General features: G+C 45.3%; 2 protein-coding genes and 1 long non-coding RNA gene across 5 annotated transcripts in view; 2 read left to right on the top strand and 1 right to left on the bottom strand.

The window, feature by feature from the left end:
* Positions 1 to 23,259, top strand: part of LOC310692879 (acyl-coenzyme A synthetase ACSM3, mitochondrial-like) — a 180,227-nt gene that overhangs the window by 139,298 nt on the left and 17,670 nt on the right. The window contains exon 1 of one of the 3 annotated variants that reach the window (XM_083474349.1): positions 21,686 to 21,835. The exons of 1 other annotated variant lie outside the window; for it this stretch is intronic. The gene's annotated coding sequence lies outside the window, so the exon portion shown is untranslated. Of the gene's footprint in view, positions 1 to 21,685; positions 21,836 to 23,259 lie in introns of those variants that run through there. One more of the 3 variants, XM_083474350.1, reaches the window with a different exon arrangement.
* On the top strand, positions 1,279 to 18,851 carry LOC310692989 (acyl-coenzyme A synthetase ACSM4, mitochondrial-like). The gene is made up of 13 exons (XM_083474602.1): positions 1,279 to 1,804; positions 3,138 to 3,348; positions 4,704 to 4,911; positions 5,759 to 5,902; positions 6,735 to 6,891; positions 7,735 to 7,814; positions 8,936 to 9,059; positions 10,355 to 10,435; positions 11,482 to 11,583; positions 13,190 to 13,317; positions 13,911 to 14,010; positions 15,781 to 15,900; positions 17,319 to 18,851. Exons 1-13 carry the CDS (start codon positions 1,604 to 1,606, stop codon positions 17,403 to 17,405), a joined length of 1,743 nt encoding a protein of 580 aa, XP_083330728.1. The 5' UTR covers positions 1,279 to 1,603; the 3' UTR covers positions 17,406 to 18,851.
* Positions 11,397 to 23,064, bottom strand: LOC310693009. The gene is made up of 3 exons (XR_014518957.1): positions 23,044 to 23,064; positions 12,385 to 12,459; positions 11,397 to 11,512 (listed from the first exon to the last, which is right to left on the bottom strand). It is a non-coding gene; the product is annotated as an uncharacterized lncRNA (long non-coding RNA).

Below are 23,259 nucleotides of genomic sequence, written 5' to 3'. Positions count from 1 at the left end.
GATGCAGCCCAGAATTGCATTGGCTTTTTTAGCTGCCGCGTCACACTGTTGGCTCATGTCAAGTTTGTGGTCAACCAAGACTCCTAGATCCTTTTCACATGTACTTCTCTCAAGCCAGGTGTCACCCATCTTGTATTTGTGCCTCTCATATTTTTTTTTGCCCAAGTGCAATACTTTACATTTCTCCCTGTTAAAATTCATCTTGTTTGTTTTTGCCCAGTTCTCTAATCTGTCAAGGTCATTTTGAAGTGTGATCCTGTCCTCTGGGGTGTTAGCCACCCCTCCCAGTTTGGTGTCATCTGCAAATTTGATCAGGATGCCCTTGAGTCCATCATCCAAGTCGTTGATAAAGATGTTGAATAAGACCGGGCCCAAGACAGAACCCTGTGGCACCCCACTAGTCACTCTTCTCCAGGATGAAGAGGAACCATTGATGAGCACCCTTTGGGTTCGGTCAGTCAGCCAGTTACAAATCCACTGAGTTGTTGTTCAGCAACACCGGGCTGATCAACAGTGTGAACTGGCAGTGAACTGGCAGTGTGGTGTAGTGGTTCAAGTGACAGACTAGGATTTGGGAGGCCAGGGTTAAATCCCTACTCAGCCATGAAGCTTATTCAATGTCATAAAAACATAAGAGTGTGTGTGTGTGTGTGTGTGTGTGTGTGTGTGTGTGTAGTATTTGCATTTGTATATTTACATATATAGTATTTGTCTAAACCACTGAGCCTATGGCTTACCAATCAGAAGGTCGCGGTTTGAATCCCCATGACGATGTGAGCTCCCATTGCTTGGTCCCTGCTTCTGCCAGTTTGAAAGCACGACAAAGTGCAAGTAGATAAATAGGCGGGAAAGTAAACAGTGTTTCTGTGTGCTGCTCTGGTTCGCCAGAAGGGGCTTAGTCATGCTGGCCACATGACCGGGAAGCTGTATGCCGGCTCCCTTGGACAATAAAGCGAGATGAGCGCCGCAACCCCAGAGTCATCCGCGACTGGACCTAATGGTCAGGAGTTCCTTTACCTTTACCCTTTAATATACAAATATACACACAAACTTCTGTAAATATATGTGTATGTGTGAATAGTTCTGTTATCAACTCACTTACATTGTCAATTCAATAAAAAAGAGTGGGAGGAAATAACAACAACAACAACAACAATTGTGGGATGAACAAATTGTTTAATGGGAAGATGTCTAAACAAATCAGGATGTGTGCTCATTGTCATATAACCTCTCCAACACATCAGAACAAATGCTAATGGCTGGGCATAGTATCACCTCTCTGTAAGCTTTGTCCAAACAAATCAGGATGACTACTTGATAAACAGGTCATCTGGAGCAGCTCAGTAAGTCCAGATCTCCCTGACTCACACCCCTGCCTTAGGCAAGTACTGTATCTTTCCTTCTATCAATGCATGGTCTGCAACAGGAGAACAATCGTGCTAATCTTCCTTAAAAGGCTGTTGTAAAGATGACAATGGCTGCCATTATTTGGAATTGTATTTATTCTTCTGCGCCGTGCTTTTTTTTCTTGTAGATTGGTGACCCAAAGGAGTATTTTAATTTTTTTAGCGCTAACGTCATTGCAAGGTTTAATTCTTCCGCCATGAAAACTTTACTGAAATCACAGATTCTCAGATCGTTCTGGATACTTCGACTGCATCACCGATGGTTCCACAGGCACAACAGGTTCCTCGGCTCTCCTATTTTTGCTCAGTATGAAGCTCAAAGCCAAGGAGAGCAGCAGCTACCTGAGTATTTTAACTTTGCAAGTGACGTATTGGATAAATGGTCACAGATCGAGAAGGTAGAATTTACTTTCCTTCTACAGATGAAGTGGCTTCTTCTAAATTAATATCTGATTGTGTCCTTGTTTGAAAAGCAGTTAACGTGTGTGTGTGTGTGTGTGTGTGTGTGTGTGTGTGTATTTCTAGAAATATATATATACACACATATGATGCTTTGATGCCAACTTCTAAATAGTGAGCACCTCCAAACCATCAGAAATTTGTTTCAAGTACATACAACAAAATTTAGGTTTGCACAACTAAAGTGGATTAAAACGCTCTATCATCCCAGCACAACAAATCCACTTTTAAAAATAATTGAACCTTTTACGTTTAAGAAAATTATGGAGGAATGCATTAAAAAGTGAGGAGTGAGCAAATGATTAATGGGCAGATGTATAAACACCCCATAGACAAATCAGGTATAATGCTCTTTGGTGTACAAACCCACCCCCACCAGATTGCAACAGACATTGAGTAAAGACCAGATACAATCTAGCCTCCACATAAGCTTTATGTAAGCAAATAAGGATGAAGGCGGCAGCTAGACTGCTGACTGGGAGTGGCCACCGAGACCATATAACACCAGTCCTGAAAGATCTTCATTGGCTCCCAGTACGTTTCCGAGCACAATTCAAAGTGTTGGTGCTGACCTTTCAAGCCCTAAACGGCCTCGGTCTTGTATACCTGAAGGAGCGTCTCCACCCCCACCATCCAGCCCGGACACTGAGGTCCAGCTCCAAGGGCCTTCTGGCGGTTCCCTCGCTGCAAGAAGTGAGGTTACAGGGAACCAGGCAGAGGGCCTTCTTGGTAGTGGCGGCTGCCATATGGAACACCCTCCCATTGTCAAGGCAATAAACTACTATTTTACTTTTAAAAGACACCTGAAGGGAAGTTTTTAATGTCTGACGCTGTATTGTTTTTGATATTTGGTTGGAAGCCGCCCAGAGTGGCTGGGGAAACCCAGTCAGAAGGGTGGGGTATAAATAATAAATTATTATTGTTATATTATTATAACAGGCTGCCTGGAGGAGCCCAGTAATAAGTTTCATCCACACACCCTCCAAGCCTGATCTGGAATTGACGTGGTCATCACATACCCCTCAACTGTCCCGCTTAAATCAGGACATCCCATTTTGGGGGGCTTTGCTTGCGCATGAGGACACGGCCCCCTTAAACACACAAGAGCATGGTACCTAAAAACACGATAGATCACAGTGCCCAGAAACACACATTTCAAATAAACACGGTCAGCCCTCAGGCTGAAAAAAGGACCCCCGCCCCTGCTAAATCAGGTCTATAAACAAAACAAACTTTTCCTTTTCTTTTAACACATCTGCATTTATTTTGCAGGAAGGAAAAAGACCTTCTAACCCAGCACTATGGTGGATAAATGGAAGAGGGGGTGAAGTAAGGTGGAGCTTTGAGGAGTTGGGAGTCCTGTCCAGGAAAGTGGCCAATATACTCTCCAACCAATGTGGGCTATGCAAAGGAGACAGAGTTTTGGTTATCCTGCCCCGAATCCCGGAATGGTGGTTGGTGACCGTGGCTTGCATAAGGACAGGTCAATAAAAATAGCCGAACGTAATACAGCAGGGATGGTGAACCTGTGACTCTTCTGGTGTGGTTAGACTCCAAATCCCATCAGCCTCAGCCAGCATGGCCAATGTTCAGGGATGATGGGACCTGGAGTCTTGCAACCACAGAACCAGAAGGCCACAAGTTCCCGATCCTTGAAATACAGCCGTTCTTGGAACTGTCTTGAACTACAACTTCCATCATCCCCAGCCAAAACTTCCAATGGTCAAGGATGATGGGAGTTGTAGTGCAAGACATCAGGAAGGCATCATGTTGGGGGGGGCAGCTCTTGGTGGCGACCCACAAGTTGGAACAACAAAGCAAGTGTGGGCAATTTCTGGCCCTCCAGATGTTACTCAACTACAACTCCCATCCGCCCTAGCAAGAAGGGTCAATGGCCAGGCATGATTGGAGTTGTAGTTTAGTAACATCTGGTGGGCTAATGGTTCCCCCACACCTGCCATAAAATGGTGGTCAGGAGACTCCATGCCATGGGCCAGATTAGACCCACCAGGCAGAGGCGTAGGAAGGTCAGGTGGTACCTGGTGTGGAACATTTCTTGTCACACACACCCCACATTGATTTTATTTTTTTTGCCTGCAAAAATGGTTTTATGTTATTTCATATTTTCTTACAAAGGAATGTGGATTCTGAGCCTCTGATAACAAGCAGGCGACTATGGACAGATACTTAAATCTACAGGATGGATTGTGTTTTGGCTTGCGTTATTTTATTTATATTTATTGTTTATTCATTTAATAAAATTTATTTTTAAAAACCTGCAAAGTGGTTTACCAAAACAAACAAACAAACAAAAAACACCACAGCAGTAAAATCAAGAAAAAATAACAATCCTACTTTAAAACATACAAAAGCTAAAATATTAAGATTAAAATTCTTCAACTTCCTAAGATCTAGGTATGCTTGCCTAAAGAAGAATGCTTTCAGCAGGTGCCCGAAAAGAGTCTAGCAAAGGCATGTGCTTTGTTGAAATTTCAGCCTTCACAACATAGGAAAACGGCCAAGTAAACAGCTATTTTCGTGGAGGAGGGTCAGTTAATGATATGCATGAAATTTCATATGTAGCTATATAATCCCTAGTGTAGTAAGGTAGGACTTTTGGAGCAGGCTTTTTTTTAAAGGGTTTTTATGAACTGCCCTAGTAGGGCAGTAGTTGTTCCTTGATAATTTGTCACCCCCTCCATGAGGGCACATGGGGCGGCCCTCCTTCCTACGCCCCTGCCACCAGGCCTCTCCATTTGGCCCAGAACCATTTGAGTCTCCAAAACTCCTACAACACAGATCCACCTGTCCTTAAAAAGAACACTGCTCTTCTTGTAGGAATCATCCTTATGCCTGGAATATCCCAGTTAACAGCAAAAGACATTCAGCACAGACTTCAGGCATCAAAGGCCAAGTGTATCATCACCACAGACGCTGTGGCCCCTGCAGTGGATTCCATTGCAGGCAGCTGCAACTTCCTGCAAACCAAACTGGTGGTATCTGAAGGCCCGAGGGATGGGTGGCTGAATTTCAAAGAACTCTGCAAGTGAGTATCCCTCATTGTGCTTCATCCAACAACACAGGGGTGGAGAACCTTCAGGGCCAGGGGACCAAATGCAGCCCTCCAAGCCTCTCTGGTTAGCCCTTGAGACTTTCCTCAGGCCATAGCCATTTTCCAGGCATAAATTCTCTCAGTGCTTTTTCCCCCTAGAAAAAAAAAAGGTGCTGGTATTCACCATGAAGTTGTTACAGTAAGTGCCACACTTTTTAACAACAAAAAAGAGGTGCATACCCTTGAGTAAAGGTAGAGGGACCCCTGACTATTAGGTCCAGTCGTGACCCACTCTGGGGTTGCGGTGCTCATCTCGCTTTATTGGCCGAGGGAGCCGGTGTACAGCTTCTGGGGCATGTGGCCAGCATGACTAAACCGCTTCTGGCAAACCAGAGCAGCGCACGGAAATGCCGTTTACCTTTCCGCTGGAGTGGTACCTATTTATCTACTTGCACTTTGACGTGCTTTCGAACTGCTAGGTTGGCAGGAGCAGGGACCGAGCAACGGGAGCTCACCCCCTCACGGGGATTCGAACCGCCGACCTTCTGATCGGCAGGTCCTAGGCTTTGTGGTTTAACCCACAGCGCCACCCGCGTCCCAATACCCTTGAGTACCCCCTGAAAACAACAGCATGGCTTTCTCTCCTCAGACCACCCCCTCCCAGGCCCTGCTTTGCAGCCTCCTTGGGTGCTTGTGCCTGGCTGGAATGCATCCGTGAGCTCTGTTAAGGCTTCTTGCATAGATAGAGGCTAAATTTGGGTATATGATTGTGGGTGGAAAGTGGCCTCTTGCATTTGTGATTGGAGTTACTTTAACTATTGTGGCTTTCTGTGTTACACAGAGAGGCTCCTGACAGCCATACTTGCGTGAGAACAAAGATCCATGATCCAATGGTCATTTACTTCACCAGTGGAACGACGGGGGCTCCAAAGATGGCTGAGCATTCCCAAGGGAGTCTTGGCTTCCGGCCCATCGCCCACAAAAGGTATCAAATAGAGCCAAAGCAAAAATGTACTGAGAAAAGGTCTTGAGGTTTTCTATTTCTCCTCACCAAAGAAGGTTACTTTGCAACATTTTCTCCATATATTCTCCACCATTTTGTGAGGCAGTTTCCATTTCCCATCAGCCCCCACTCCACAACTCCCCAGAAATGCATTATGAGGGATAAAAAATGGCGGCCAGGCTGCCAACACAGTTGTTGCTGCTGCCAACACTAATACTGAGACCCACCCCAGAGAAACTCATGAAGAACTTCTCTCCCGCTCACCCCCAGCCAATCTTCCCTCAATTTCTCTTGGCACAAGTTCAGGGTCCAGCATCACAGAGTCAGGCAAGGCAAGGCAGGGCAAAGTCCAGTTTTCAGGAAGACAGAGGAGAGTCAAGCAAGGGAAAGTGAAGTCCAGCTTATGGTGAAGCAAGGCAACTTGGTAAGTTAAAGTGCAGCAAAGTAAGATAGGCATTTGGAGACGCATTCATGCAATTCATGACTCAGACTGCACACCTAAATGTGAATGCATCAAAACACCAGGCACAATTACTGGGCGGTACCTGATCAGCATTAATCTAAGGGGAAGGGGCTCCTTAGGGTTTCCAAAATGGGGGCAGGGACCCTAGTAGATCAGGGTTGCAAACTTTGAAGGGTACAAATGTATTTAATAAATAAAATAATAATAATAATAATAATAATAATAATAATAATAATAATAATAATAATAATAATACCAAACAGTACAATGCCAGCCCCTGAGCATAATCTTCAAGGCCCTTGATGCATGCTTGAATTGCCTGTTGCCATTTTCTTTCCTCTGTTATATCAGATACTGGCTGGATTTGACCCCTGCTGACATTATGTGGTCCACTGCAGATACAGGATGGGTGGTGGCTTCTCTGGGGTCTGTTTTCGAACCATGGGCTTTGGGTTCCTGCGTCTTCATACACAGCCTGCAGCAAATAGAATCAACAATTATCCTGAATGTAAGATTCTTGCTCCTGTCTCTTCAAACATTTCTACCTGATTTTTCGCTATAATGGCAGCTTGTCCGTGGCTGGGATTACATTAGAAGTGGAGGAACAATAATGAGACTGATTGTTTTTTAACATTATTTTTGACTAATAGCTATTGTCTCTGAGCCTGTGGAATAGGTTGGGATTTATGCCCACTTAAGGTTAATCAGACCACAATTGCTCTTGTTTTACTTAGGGATGGAGGAGAATGTTTGTCCTGAGGGATTAGAGATAAATTCAAAATAAATTCAGTTTGCATTTCAAGATAAAGCTACCTAATTCACACTTTCTGAAACAATACGAGAACCGAGACATGAGAGCCTTCTTCAAATATCTGAAGGACTGTCAATGGAAGATGGTGCAAGCTTGTTTTCTGCCACATGCAGCCCTCTCAGTCTGGCCTTTGGGGTTCTCCCCAAACTACAACCCTCGCTAGACTTGCATTGTACTCTCCTTGGGTGTTTTGGTCCGGATAGACTGTGTCCTTGAACTCTGATAATGCTTTTCATTTGGAGACTAGAGAGTGTGTAGAGCTAAGCCCTCTGTTCCAGGGTAAAATTAACATTGGTTGCTCCGCCCACTTTCCCCTCAGGCCCCACCCACCATGGGCATGTGGCCCTCAAAAGGTCACCAAGAAGAGAGAGTGACCCTCAGCCTGAAAAAAGTTCCCCACCCCCCTAGTTTAGCACTACAGTGCATCAGCCAATTTGTGAGATGAACCAAGACAGTTAATATAAAACTCAGTTGATCAAGACATTGGGTTGGATCAGATTGTGTTGTTCTTACACAACCTTTGCCTTTTTTATGTGCTAGACTCTGTCCCGGTTTCCCATCACTACCATCCTGGGTCCTCCAACCTTGTTCCGCATGTTGGCACAGAGCGATCTCACCAGGTACCTTGAATACGATTGTTTCAGAATGGATTTGCTGCATGCGACCAGACTCAGTGATGTCAGTGATGTTATTGAAGCTCTAGTTTGAAATACAAACCTTAGCATCTTGCCCTACTTGTTTCCAATACCAGACAAACGTTACATTCCAAGAATTACAATTTCAATTTGAGAGGAAGAGAAGAACTTCTACTTCTAATGCTGGTATCTGGAGTGGTAGCAGCAGGAAGGGGTGTGGTTCTTGCTCTTTCCCCTTGGTGGTGCCTTGGGCACTAGGGAGCCTGGGAAATGTGTTTTTCCCAAGGCACCCAATAGCTTCAGTTTAGACCTCCCAGACACTTGTGCCCCTGCCATAACAGCATTCAGGGTGCCAGAGAGAGGGAGGAAGAGGGAGGAAAATCTCACGGCCTGGCACTACCATGGTCACAACTGCCTTTGCTAAGTCGGGTGAATGACAAGTGGGAAGTGCAAAGGTTTATTGATGCGGTTTGGAAGGCTTACACAAATTGGATAAGGACCCAGTTGTGTTCCTAATGATGTCATCAGGAGCAAAACAGGCCAAGCTGGATTCCAAATAAAGAGTACATCTGTACACATACTCATGGCTCAGGATGGAGACACACAACTATATTTAGATACTGATGCAGTGATCCTTTTTTTCCAGTGGCCTGAAGGTGTGTTGAGACCACATTTCACCATAGTCTTAAATACCATCAAAGCAGTATCTGGGACATCGGGAAGCATGGGGAATGTGCTTTTCCTAGGGTGCCCAATAACTTCTGTGCAACATGTTCTGGGTACTCAGAAGGGGCTCTCTAGAAGGTGCCTATCTAGGCCTGCCCGCTAGATGCCAGTGCTTGCACCAGCCACACTCCTGGACAACACATATGTTGGGATATATGGGGGTGGGGTGAGCCAGGTGTGCTCTAGAGATACCCCCTTCACCTATTCCGTACCCACAGCCACCAAATGACTGAATAGAGTTCATGTTCTTTCCCCATGGAGTGTAACTCCCAACCACCTGCCAGGCCTTGTTGATGACCCCCCCCCCCTTGAACTGTGCGTTTCTAAGATGCTGCATAAAATGTCCTTGGGGGTCTCTTATTTTGTTCACCCACATTCAGTTATAAGTTCATGAGTCTGCAGTACTGCTTAAGTGGAGGGGAACCTCTGAATCCTGAAGTGATGGAGCAGTGGAAGAGCATGACAGGACTGCAGATCTATGATCTCTATGGACAGACGGAAACAGTAGGTGCTCCTGTGTATTCTTACGCTTTCAATGATCTTTTAAGATGGAGATAGGGGACCTCAAACACATGGGCCAAGGTGGACGCCAAGCCTCACTATCTGGCCCTCAGGATTCTTCTCATGCCCCAGCCACACCCCGTCTCCCCAGGTCATGACCTTCACTGATCCCCTGCTTTGCACCCAAATTTAGTGTTTTCACTGGGTAAATAAATAGTTGTCATTGAACTCACATAAAATGCTTCTTCCTTGCCTAAAAGGAGGATTCTGGGTATTGTGAGTATCTGTCAGCATTCCCCACCTCTGCACCTTCAGCTCATGTTCTGGGCCAAGCTGATTGTCTTTAAGCATCACCAATTTGCCTCCCGAGAAATGGGGTTCTGTTGGAGAAAAAAAAAACAACAGATGGGCTAAAAAGAGTAGCGAGGTATTTTGGGTTCAGGCCCAACTTCTGCACCTAGCAGTGACATCCCCTGCTATTTATTGAAACCTAGGGCAGATCTATGGGATGCGGGTGGCACTGTGGGTTAAACCACAGAGCCTAGGACTTGCCGATCAGAAGGTCGGCGGTTCGAATCCCCGTGACAGAATGAGCTCCCGTTGTTCGGTCCCTGCTCCTGCCAACCTAGCAGTTCGAAAGCACATCAAAGTGCAAGTAGATAAATAGGTACTGCTCTGGCGAGAAGGTAAACGGTGTTTCCGTGTGCTTCTCTGGTTCACCAGAAGCGGCTTAGTCATGCTGGCCACATGACCCGGAAGCTGTACACCAGCTCCCTCGGCCAATAAAACGAGATGAGCGCCACAACCTCAGAGTCGGTCACGACTGGACCTAATGGTCAGGGGGCCCTTTACCTTTAGGGCAGATCTACACTAATGATTTATAACATTAAGGAAGGTTTAAGGAACGGTTATCTATTTTTGGTTATCTATATTTGGACATACTACGTTTTGCTTTTAATAATGCGTTATTAAAATGAGACACCATCGGGCGTTGCAGAGCAACCAGTAACCGGGCAATAGGGAAACTGCTTTGTTAGGAAGGAAACAAGGTAAGGAACATTTTTATTTTAGCAGCATGCCCTGTGACATTTTAGAACAATATATCTAATAGTTTAGTGTAGACCTGGCCCTAGTCAAACGTTGTAAAGCTACAGAAACTTGGGAATGTGCCATTTGAAATCCTTGCGAGTCACTTCAGTGTAAACGTGCAGAAGATCAAGATGCAAAGATATCAAAAGCTGTTGGGGAAATGCCATATAGTCCCTTTTGAAACAATATAACAATCTTCTTTTAAACAGGGTGCGATTTGTGCGGTTAAAAAAGGGATGAAAATTAAACCCGGTTCAATGGGAAAGGCATGTGCACCATATCAAGTCGAGGTGAGTGGTTCCTATTTTTCTAGCTCCTATCCATTTTTAAATGACAGCCAGTGAAGGTTGGTCCATTAGGGAAAATGGGGCACTGCACTACCAATGTCAGTCCGCCTTCAGCCAACACCCCCCCCCCACAGCTGCCAATCTGCCTACTTACAACCAGTCTCAGAGTGGCCCCAGCTGCCAGCATCCCCCTTCCTCCTTAGTCTCAGTGTTGCCCTTGTAAAACTCAACAAGGAAGAATGTGGAGACAAAACTAAAATTAGTTCACTTTGCCAGTCATTTGGTTCTACCTACTGCTGGCCTCCTTGCTTTCTGACACACTAATCCCAATGGGCAGATCCTGAAGCTGAGACTCCAATACTCTGGCCACCTCATGAGAAGAGAAGACTCCCTGGAAAAGACCCTGATGTTGCGAAAGATGGAGGGCACAAGGAGAAGGGGATGACAGAGGACGAGATAGTTGAATAGTGTTCTCGAGGCTACTAACATGGGTTTGGCCAGGCTCCGGGAGGCAGTGGAAGACAGGAGTGCCTGGCGTGCTGTGGTCCATGGGGTCACGAAGAGTAGGACACGACTAAACGACTAAACAACAACAACAATCCCAATGGGCACCAGCTGAAACCACAGAGTACAGCTGTTGTGACACACCAGAATGGAGGATACTTGATGCTGTGGTCTAAACCACTGAGCCTCTTGGGCTTGCCGATCAGAAGTTCGGCAGTTCGAATCCCCGCAACGGAGTGAGCTCCCGTTGCTGTGTTCCAGCTTCTGCCAACCTAACAGTTCAAAAGCAAGCCAGTACAAGTAGATAAATAGGTACCACTGCGGCAGGAAGGTAAATGGCATTTCCATGCACCCTGGCTTCCGCCACGGTGCACCAGAAGCAGTTTAGTCCTGCTGGCCACATGACCCGGAAACCTGTCAGTGGACAAACAGCAGATCCTTCGGCTTGAAAGTGAGATGAGTGCCACAACCCCATACTTGCCTTTGATTGATCTTAACTGTCCGGGGGTCCTTTGCCTTTACCTTTACCTTTACTTTTCTTCTAGATCATAGATGAAGAAGCAAATGTTCTGCCACCTGGGAAAGAAGGAGAAATAGGCATAAGAGTGAAGCCCCAAAGACCCCTTGGTTTCTTCTCTCGCTATGTAGTAAGAAGCCTTCTGGAGAACTCCATTGATTTTTGTGTGGCATATGAAGGGACACCATAATTAAAAAGTCTGGGTGAATCCACAGAGCTTTGTTCCCTTTGGTTCAACTCAGGTTTATTCTGCATTTTCATCACTACCGCCCCAGAATCCGGGGGGGGGGGGGAATTCCCAAGCGAAACTTGGAAGGAGTTGCAGATTTGTGTCTTTATTTACATATAAAATAATATTCATATACCATCCATCCAAATAAAATATCAAAACAGTGAACAGCATGCTTTGTATATGTCCATCTAATACAGAATAAAGGCAATACAAACGAAACATTAAAGTGACTGGCTCACCTTGGGGAAATTCTAACAAATGCATAGGCCTGTTGGCATCAAAAGATCCTCAACAGCAATTAGCAGTAGGAGAGAAATTAGATTCAGTTTTCATTTGAAGCTGACTTGTCAAATCTGCCCTTTCCAATATATACCGGTATACGTCTCTGTGTGTGTGAACAGATCTGCCCTTCAAAATTTGCACCTCTCTGAATTTCGTTTGCATTTTTATTTATTTTTATTTATTTTTCATTTGCATTTTGTTTATTTATTTTTAAATTTGCATACCACCCTTCCTCTGTAGATCTCAGAGTGGCTCACAGCATCAAAATGCAAGATGAAAACACAAAATACATAATAAAAACAAGAACAAAGCAAAACAATAACACCTCTCCCTCCAAGCCCCTCCTACAAGCACATTAAAAAGGATATAGGATATTAGTAAGGCTATTTTTCTAGATAAAGAGGTACCAGAACTCACCATGATCCTTGTTCTCTTAGAATGGCAATGATGCCCACCTGAGAGGTGCCGGAACTGAGTTCCAGTGAGTTCCAGCTGGAAAAATAGCCCCAAATGTTAGTCAGCCACAAACCTGGCTGGAGATATGCTATGCAGTTTGCCAACCAACCAATATTACATAAATGCATATATTAGGGGACACTGTGCATGAAAATAAACATATTGATGAAACACATAAAAAGGCGTTGTGTTTGGCTTAACCACCATTCATCTTCTCATTGAACTCTGGGAACTGTAGTTCTGTGAGGGGGATAGGGAATAGGGACCTCCTAGGATTTGCCGATCAGAAGGTCAGCAGTTCGAATCCCCGCAACAGGGTGAGCTCCTGTTGCTTGGTCCCTGCTCCTGCCAACCTAGCAGTTCGAAAGCACGTCAAAGTGCAAGTAGATAAATAGGTACCGCTCTGGCAGGAAGATAAATGATGTTTCCATGTGCTGCTCTGGTTCGCCAGAAGCGGCTTAGTCATGCTGGTCACATGACCTGGAAGCTGTACGCCAGCTCCCTTGGCCAATAAAGCGAGATGAGCATGCAACCCCAGAGTCGGCCACGACTGGACCTAATGGTCAGGGATCCCTTTACCTTTACCTAACCTTCTGTCAGCTCCCTTAACAAACCAGAGTTCTCAGTCAGTGTAGAGACAATACTGAACCAAATGGACCAATGTTCTGACTCCGGGTGAAGCAACTTCTGATGCTCCTATAACTCTGCAGTCCTGGGGCAAAATGTCCCTGTGGTTAATTCCCCCTTTCTGAACTGTTTCCATTAGGATAACCCAGAGAAAACAGCTGCAACAGTACGAGGGGATTTTTACCTTACTGGGGACAGAGGACTGATGGATAAAGATGGATACTTTTGGTTTATCGGGAGAGCTGACGATGTCATCAATTCTTCAGGGTTGGTTTGTTCTCTTCCTTTCCTAATTATTGTGTGCTTCTGTAGCTCTTTGAACCCGGATACTTCAGGATCCCCAAACTAACTTGCATTGGCACGAACATGATTCTAATCAGCCAGTGCTCTGTAGCCGCTGGATGTTGGACGAAGATCTGGGAGACCTTCAACCAATCACAGGCTTGCAGGCTGATCTACTTCACAGGGTTGTTGTGAAGCTAACATGCGGAGGGGTGAATGATACTTTGAGCCCCTCAGAGGAGAGTTAAAGATGTTATGATTATCTAGAGTAGTAGCAGTTGTGATTCAGCTCCCAGAGCAGAGGTTCCCTGTTTGTGATTTATTGTTTTCTGCAACTTATACTAGTTTTCAGCTGTTAGCTGTAAGCTTCTTTATACGTAAGAGGTTTGTGTTCTCACCCCAGGTTCCAACAAATGCAACTAATCTACTCATCCTTCTCATCTGCAAAATAGACATTGTTCAGGTTAAGAGACATTTCCGTGCGGGGCATCTTTCCTCCTACAATTTCATCATTGCTTTGTTGTTGTTATTATTATTTATTTTTTATGATGATGATGATGATGATGTCAATTTCTTAGGTATCGCATTGGACCATTTGAAATAGAAAGCGCCCTTTTGGAACATCCAGCGGTAGCAGAAGCCGCAGCTGTCAGCAGCCCAGACCCGCTCAGAGGAGAGGTAACAATTGCAGAAAGAGCATCTGTCCAGCCAGTGGCGTAGCGTGGGGGGTGCAGGGGGGGCCGGCTGCACCGGGCACAACATCTGGGGGTTAGGGTTAGGGGGCGCAAATCCACAGGTTAGGGGGCGCAAATCCACGGGTTAGGGGGCGCAAATTACTTGTCTTGCCCCGGGTGCTGACAACCCACGCTACGCCACTGTGTCCAGCAGGGCTGGGGAACCTGTGGCTCTCCAGGTTTCACTCCCATAATCCCAGGCTATTGGTCCTGCTGCCTGGGGCTAAGAGAGCTAGTATGCTGCAGTGGTTAGAGTTGTGTAGTGCTCAGACTAAATCCTGGGAGACCAGGGTTCAAACCTGCCACACAGCCATGAAGCTCACCGGGTACCCTTGGGCCTGTCACTGCTGCTCAGTCTAATGTCCCTCACACGGTTGATCAATAAATGTTTTGTTTATAAAACAAGTATGTTTCCAAGCACAATTCAAAGCACTGGTGCTGACCTTTAAAGCCCCAATCTGCCTTGACCCTGTAAACTTGAAGGTGCAGCTCCACCCCCATCGTCCAGCCCGGACACTGAGGTCCAGCTCCGAGGGCCTTCTGGTGCTTCCCTCACTGCAGCTAGTGAAGCTACAGGGAACCAGGCAGAAGGCCTTCTCAATAGTGGCACCCACCCTGTGGAATGCCCTCCCACCTGATGCTAAGGAGATAAGTAACTATATGACTTTTAGAAGACATCTGAACGCAGCCCTGGAGAGGGAAGTTTTTAGTGGTTGATGTTTTATTGTTTTTTTAATATTTTGTTGGGAGCTGCTCAGAGTGGCTGGGGCAACCCAGTCAGATGGGTGACATAATGTTGTTGTTGTTGTTGTTGTTGTTGTGACTGTATTATTATTATTATTTGGGACACGGGTGGCACTGTGGTCTAAACCACTGAGACTAGGGCTTGCCGAATGGAAGGTTGGCGGTTCGAATCCCCACGACGGGGTGAGCTCCTGTTGCTCGGTCCCAGCTCCTGCCAACCTAGCAGTTTGAAAGCATGCCAGTGCAATTAGATAAATAGGTACCGCTCCGGTGGGAAGGTAAACAGCGTTTCCATGAGCTGCTCTGGTTTCCCCAGAAGTGGCTTAGTCATGCTGGCCACATGACCCAGAAAAACTGTCTGCAGACAAACGTCGTCTCCCTCAGCCAGTAAAGCGAGATGAGCGCCGCAACCCCAGAGTAGTTTGCGACTGGACTTAACTGTCAGGGGTCCTTTACCTTTTATTATTATTAGTAGTAGTAGCAGTAGTAGTAGTAGTAGTAGTAAAAGCCCTTTCTGGAACAGGCCAATAGTCCACCTAATCCCGCATCCTGTTATCCCAGTGCCATCTGTGGGATACTCACATGCAGGACATCCAGAATATGTGAGGAGGGGAGGCTTTAGAGGGGTTTGTGCAGGGTGTGTGGTAGGGGTGTTGGTGACTAGAGTGAGCAGGGGCACAGCCCCGTGTGCAGTGGCGTAGCGTGGGGGGTGCAGGGGGGGCCGGCCGCACCGGGTGCAACATCTGGGGGTTAGGGTTAGGGGGCGCAAATCCACGGGTTAGGGGGCACAAATCCATGGGTTAGGGGGCGCAAATTACTTGCCTTGCCCCGGGTGCTGACAACCCACGCTACGCCACTGCCTGTGTGTGTGTGTGTGTGTGTGTGTGTGTGTGAGAGAGAGAGAGAGAGAGAGAGAGAGAGAGAGAGAGAGAGAGATTGTCTTTGCTTATATGCTAACTCTGTCTTTTAGGTGGTGAAAGCATTTGTGGTCCTGTCCCCAGCCTACACACTCCAAGACAAGGAAAAATTAACACTCCAGTTGCAGGAGCACGTCAAGAAAGTTACTGCTCCATACAAATATCCAAGGAAGGCAAGTATTACCATGGAATATAGAGATGTTTAGAGATAGTGGTGCTGGAGAGAGCGGTGTTGTAAGCTCAGGAATAACATACTCGCCCCACACCAAAAAAGAGAGATATGAAAGGTCACTAGTCATATTTTCTATACCATAATGATGCCTCTGATCTTTTAAGAAATGAAGGCACACCAGTTACCTTGGAATCTAATCACCTAGTAATTATCATTAGTCTTTGATTTGACTTCTAATTTTCCTCATGATTACTATGTTCCCCAATCTTGTTAACCAGTTCTTAATTACTGGGATTTGAAAGGCTCCTCCTTTCATACTTTCAAACTTATTTTCCCAACAGCAAAATGTCTGTGTCTGAGGTCATAACCTTGCCAAACATTTAAAACACTTTTATGCCACTAACAATCTTGGCTTCCCCCCGAAAATATTGGGAAGTATAGTTTGTTAAGGGTTTTGAGCTGCAATGCCCAGAGTGGTTTAAGAGTCAATCCCTTTCCCCAGGAACTCTGGGAATTTATCTCTGTGAGAGAAATAGGGGTGTCCTAACAACTCCCAGAACCCTTAACAAACTAAAGCTCCCAATAATCTTTAGGGAGGGGAGCCCTTAATGTTAAAGTGGTATAATAGTGCCTTAAATGTACATGACTTGATAAAGAATGCTGTGTTATTAAATACATCGTAATAAGAACATCTCTAGTTGGGACACTCACTGTCACTAATAACAGATAACTATTCGCCTAATCTGGATGCTGAATTCCACACCCTCCTTGAAAAACTCTGAGAAGTGACCCATATTCACCATTCATGAACAAGTCCATAAATGTCGGAGGCTAACTGAATTCAGGCCTGTTTGCAACACTCATCAACTGATAGATGCCCTGATCTCAGACCCCATGCCTCTGCAAACTGATTGCTCAGAAATAACAGCCCCCACCTGCAATCTAAAGCGGCGCATTTTACCTAGACCAGGGAGGAGGAGGAGATTGGATTTGATATCCCGCCTTTCACTCCCTTTAAGGAGTCTCAAAGCGGCTAACATTCTCCTTTTCCTTCCTCCCCCACAACAAACACTCTGTGAGGTGAGTGGGGCTGAGAGACTTCAGAGAAGTGTGACTGGCCCAAGGTCACCCAGCAGCTGCATGTGGAGGAGCGGGGAAGCGAACCCGGTTCCCCAGATTACGAGTCTACCGCTCTTAACCACTACACTGCACTGGCCTTTGGCCCCCCAGTTGTTGCTGAACTACAACTCCCTTCAACCTTCTGTCTGTAAAGGCCAGTCCACATAGACTGTCATTATTTGGAGCAGACACCCCACCTGCATTTCACCCTATGATAACAGCTGTAGCTATTGTATAGGAAGTCACTCTATGGGTTGATTTGCCATGCTTCCTTTCTTGTTGTTGTTCTTGTTTTGCTAGATGGAGTTTGTCAAGGAGCTGCCGAAGACAGTCACGGGGAAAATCAGACGGAACGAGTTAAGGAACAAAGAATGGGGGCGAGTTTAACACAACGGGGGAGGTTGCACAACTACCGAGTTTTCTTGAACGCCATGGATGTTATTCAAGGCTTGTTGATATTGGGATGACCTAACTCTTGGCTGGACTTTGAGCATCCAGATTAGAGGCTGTGGGGATGATAAACAATGAAAGAAGGGAAAGTGGACTGTACCATTACTATGCAGAGATACCCATGGACTTTAAATATCCCTTGTTATGTGCCACCCACTCTTCCACGCAGTGACAAGTCTGAGACAGCAACATGAGATTTAAGGGGATGAAAGAGACCTCAGGAGATTTTGAAATATTCGCTTCATTTACAAATTTTCAAGAAGAGCACAGTGGAAGCAAATGGACATCTACTGCAAGCAGCACAACTCCTAATCCTGCACCAGAATCCTGAATAGCAGCTGCATCCCAAGAATGCTTCCATTTAAGTCAGCTCCAACTTTATATTTGGTGGGGGGCATATCTCTTTCCCGTTCTCTTTGACTCTAGGCTCTTCCAGCCTGCCACTATTTTTGGCTGGGATTCAGCCACATTCCAGCAAATTCAGATTGTGCAAAGATTTTATTTGTGCGTGCAATGGGCATTACAAAACATAGGAATAGTACATATGTCTACAATCACTAATCAGCAGCAGTTAAAGTTGATTCGGCACTCTTGTGTAACAAACTCACTTCTCTCCCACAACCAGACTTCTTACGACAAGTGATGATAATGACACAAAGCTCTATTTCTCCTTTACATCTGCAGGTGAGGCCGTGGATGTGCTGGACTGGGGCCTGGCCTTTGTAATGGACTGGATGAGAGCCAATAAACTGAAGCTCAATCCAGATAAGACAGAGGCACTGTTAGCAGGTGGTTCCTTAGATCAGATGGAGACTGCTTGCTCCTGGGGGTTTACACACCCTCTAAAGGAGCAGGTACATAACTTGGGGGGGTTCCTGGATCCATTGCTGTGGTTTGGGGCCCAAGTGGCCTCAGTGGTGAGGAGTGCCTTCTGCCAGCTTTGGCTGGTGGCCCAGCTATGCCCTTATCTCTGCAGGGATTACCTAACTGATGTGGCCTCTGGTAACCTCTAGGTTAGACTACTGCAATGTATTATACATGGGGCTGCCTCTGAAGATGGTTTGGAAACTTCAGCTGGTGCAAAATTTAATGTCCAGGTTGCTCATGGGTGCAAGATGACTGGCCCAACTGCACTGGCTGCCATTTCGTTTCTGGGCCCCATTCAAAGTGCTGGTGCTGACCTATAAAGCCTTGCACGTCTCAGGACCTCATTACCTTAAGGACCTCCTCTCCTCATACAAACAGACCCGGGCCCTGTGGTTGTCATGCAAGGCCCTTCTCTGGGTGTCCCCTTCCCTGGTGGTGTGCCGAGGATGACATCATCACATGTCTTTAGGTGCCTGGTGAAAACATTCCCATTTTACCCAGGACTTCGGCCATTAAATAATCTATGGCCTTTTAAAAGTGGATGGGTGGATATTATGAGCCGCCCTCCGTGATTGTTTTATTGTTTTTATGTTATGTAAATTTTGTTTTTAATGTTGCACTGGGATCTTTGGTTAAAGGGTGGTATATACATTGAATAATCAATCAATCAATCAATGATTGCTTGCCACACACAAATCAGAAGGAAAGCTCAATAAATAGCCAACATTGCCTAACAAACTTTGCGTAAATAAAGGTGACCTTGAACTCTGAAAATGGCTCTTTGTTGTTTGGGTGGAGAGCCGTCTGCGCCTGTTTACAGAAAGTAGCCTACTGTACAAAGGTAAAATGTATATTCATTGTTCCAGTCACTTTTGCCTATGGCCCTGCCCACTATTGGCATGGCCTTCACTGGCACCGGGGATTTTATTGCTGGCAGGCTCCAGGCTCCAGCTGCTAACAAATAACAGCAGCAATTGCAGAAGCTCCTAGGTCCAATCCCTAGCATCCCCAGGTAGGGCTGGGAGAGACTCTCTGCTTGGATTTCTGGAGAGCTACTGCCATCAAACTGACCAAACTGTGGGAGGCAGTGGAAGACAGGAGTGCCTGGCGTGCTCTGGTCCATGGGGTCATGAAGAGTCAGACACGACTAAACAACTAAACAACAGCAACACTGCCTATCAGTGTAGGTAGTACTGAGCTGGGTGGAGCAATGGTCGGGCTCAGTTAAAGGTAGCTTCTACTGTCCCTATGAAGCTCACTAACTTGAAGTTAACAGCCCTCTGAGTGGTGCCATCTGTGCAGAAAGAGTTGTCTTTACCAGATTTTGAGGTAGCAAAAATGGTAATAGATGGAATCTTCTCAATGGGGTGGGAATAGGTTCCTGTACAGCATTTGAAGTAATACACAGAACTGTGTGAAGAGGGCCCATAAGACCACCAAGTTTCCATTCATACCGTACATTTAAAGTGCTATGGTAGCACTTTAATAACCCATGGCTTTCCCCCAGGAAGCAATGACTGTTTAAAGTAGACCCTAGTGCTTTGAATGTCTGATGTGAATGAAGCCTAAGTCCAGTTGGTGGACCGTCTGCCAACAAAAGGAAAAGCTGATAACTGTGCAGGTGTCACTTCTAATGGTGAGCACAACCCTGAGAAAATGGTGGAGAATTTTCAACCCCCAGGAGAAATTCTATGGAGTCTCACAATTTCTCTGCCAACAAATAAGGTGAGGAACTTCAAGAGTCCATTTGCATGCAGCCTTCCATTTATCTACAAACGAACCTGAACTTTAGACACAAGGCTGTTCCAAACCTTAACACTGAGGTCAACAGGAAACTGACAAGTTCAAATCAGAGCAAGGTGGAAGCTGAGTTCAAAGGAGGATTGATTAACTTGGATAAGGCTCTGTTCTGCAGACCTCTGCAAGTTTGGTATTACAAATGAATGACCAAGTAAAACTAGCAGATCAAAAGTGAGGCACGTTGAGCAATCCCATGCCACTGGATGATCTTGTCCAACTTCCTGGCTACATTTATGTCCACTACTAGTTCCATTCACTTCATGGTTAGAGTCCTACCCTCCAGAACAGGAGAAAACCTAATCCATCTTCCATGTGACAACCTTTTAGATAATGGAAGATGGCTATCATATCTCCTCTCAGCCTCCTCTTTTCCAGGCTAATCACCAACTCCCTCAACTGTTACTCACAACGCTTGCTTTCCAGACCCGTGATCAACTTGGTTGCCCTCCTCTGTGTTAGGATATTTCCGTTCCACCTTAAATGGTCAGTCATGATTGTTGCTGTCACATGCCTGTTTACTCCCAGCACTGTTCTCTCTGGGAACTTCTGTTTTGTATATAGCTTTTGTTCTGGCTTTTTTCCTGGACATGGTGGCAAGCAGTCATGTTTTTCCTTTGTTCTGATCTACGTTGAATAAAGCTGTAAATATGCTTTCCTGTCTGAATCTTCCATTGTGGAGACTGCTGAAAAGGGTGTGCATGGGTCTTGGGATGTCTCTGAGGCTCGTGTCGCTAATTGACTGATGCTGTTCCATGGGAGACCGGTGATCATCTGGAGATGACGGGTGGGGCTGCCTCCCTGGCAGCATCCCAACACTCTGCACACATCCAGCTTGCCAATATCCTTCTTAAATTGTGGTGTCCAGAACTGGGACACAGGACTCCAGGTGTGGTCTGACCAAGGCAGAATAGAGCCGGACTATTATTATATGAGATCTAAACAGAACCCCAAGCCAGTAATCTGGCTGTTGCATTTTGGACCAATTTAAGTTTTTGAGTTGTTTTCAGTGGCTGCCTCATGCATAGCACATTGCAACAACCCAATCTGGAACTTACCAGAGCATGTAAATAATGTCACAATAGCTTGCATTTCAGTTCACATTTTTTTGTTTTGGGAAGTGTGAATTTGGTAATTAACTTTCAAATACAAACTGAGCTGAACCTCTTCTTCATTACTAATGAAAATAGTACCAAATTGTTGAAAAGCTCTGTGACCTCCTTCAAAAGGAACCCAAACCAGAACCCCAGAACTGATCACCACTTGATTCACCACTTGAAGAACTAGGGCAAGCCCAGGAAGATCTTGAATGAAACAGGAAAGGCCACCGTTTCTACCTTTCAGAGTCAAGGAAAGAGTTCTGCCATTTCTGGATTTGATCAGCCTCTCTACTCCATTTTCCCTTATCCAACCTGCATTCCCCAATGACTTTTGAAGGGGGAAAAAGAAGGCATATCCTACATTTCAGCATAAATTGATTTGGAGGAAAGAACGGGGGCCTTTTGGCAAATACGTGGCGATCTAGTCAAACATTAACTTTTGACTTACATCAGACTATTCAAGTGAAAGGTTCTCAAATGTCAACCAATGGATCTCTGATAAAAGTTAATGTTGATGTACAGCTTGCTGTTTAATTCAGTTCTCAAAAACCCTGGTGAATTTCCTTTTGGAGTGCTCTCTGCTATTCCAGAGTGTGGGTTGTGGTAAGTTGTCTGCATGTTTATACAGAGATTCTAGTTTCTGAGTTGTATAAGGTCCTCTGGGTATGTGTCTAACAATGAAACTATGTTGTTAAAACAATCAGATCTTACATAAAGCATGTAGGTACCAACGCCCAACTAAGTATAGTCACAAAAGCAGTCAGTTTGAAATGAGCTGAAACTAATATACATAGATATTTTCTAGTTGTTTCAAGAAAGCATTAGCCACAGCCCAACTAAGTAGGAGTGCTTTCAGACTGTTGCTCTTTTTGGGTAGGATTCAGTCACATAGCTGCAAATTCAGGATGTGCCATTGATGTTGATTTTGTGCTCTTGCACACCAAACCCAGTTTCCAAAGACACCGCAAAACTGGATTTTTTAAAAATGCAATAAAGGAATGTGATGGGAAAATGCACTGAGAGGTGTTGAATAACAGTTGCTTGGCATAACATCAGACAATATTAGCAAGTCAGGATGAGTGCTCAGTAAACGACTGCCATCGTCTACCCCGACAAATGTCTGCAATACAATCACTATGGATAAACAATGTAGAACCACCCTATATTTCAGCTAGATTATATTTATTTAGAGACTCTTGTTACATGTTACATTCCCATGTTGTTTTCGAAGAATGGTGCTTAGGAAGTAGCCAGGAGCTGTGTGTTTGTACAATGTCAGGATGGTCCAGTCAGTGGTGCTCTTAAGAAGTGGTCTATATATAAGAATGTAAAATGTTGTCAGGGGGTGGATCTACACACCGTGGGAGGGGGGAATGTTATAAATAAGTCAGAAATTAAATCATTATAACAAAAAAAAAAAAAAACGCCATGGAAAATCGCTTATAATTTTATTTGCTCTCTGGCGCCATCTGGTGTTGCATGTTTACAACATACAAAAAGCTGAGTCCAGGTTCTGCAGTTTGCAAGGCTGCCAATACGAGGCCCCACCAACTGCAGCATGAGGAAGAGCGGTGCAGCCCAGCAAGCTGTTTAACGGGGGGGGAGGGGCTTGAAGCACCTGCCCCACTCCATTAAACATGTCCACCGCAAGGTTTAGCAACCCACTGGGTGAAGTGCCTTCACGCACACACTCACACATCAGTTGAAATACTACCAGCTTTTGAATTTCACTGCTTGCCCTTTTCACATTTTGTGTGAGCAATAATATCATTTGTAGGTATAGCTGGATCTGCAATCCTATATTCACTTACCTGGGAGTAAGTCCTATTTAACTCAGTGTGGATTACTTCTCGGTAGACATGCCTTCTCTGAAGACGTTTTATTACCAAGATGGAGAGGTCTAACTTCTCTTAGATCAAATCAAGCCTTCCCCTGGACTCTCTCTTTTAAACTTGTATTTGTACATGCTCTTTTCTTAAAATTTCTAACCAAAGAAAAATAAACCAAAGTAAAAAATCCAATAAACT

This window comes from Podarcis liolepis, assembly GCF_965112155.1.
Source record: "Podarcis liolepis genome assembly, chromosome: 14".
NCBI lineage: Eukaryota > Metazoa > Chordata > Lepidosauria > Squamata > Lacertidae > Podarcis > Podarcis liolepis.
Note: the sequence above shows the minus strand (reverse complement) of the source record. Positions and strands in the feature narration are given on the sequence as shown.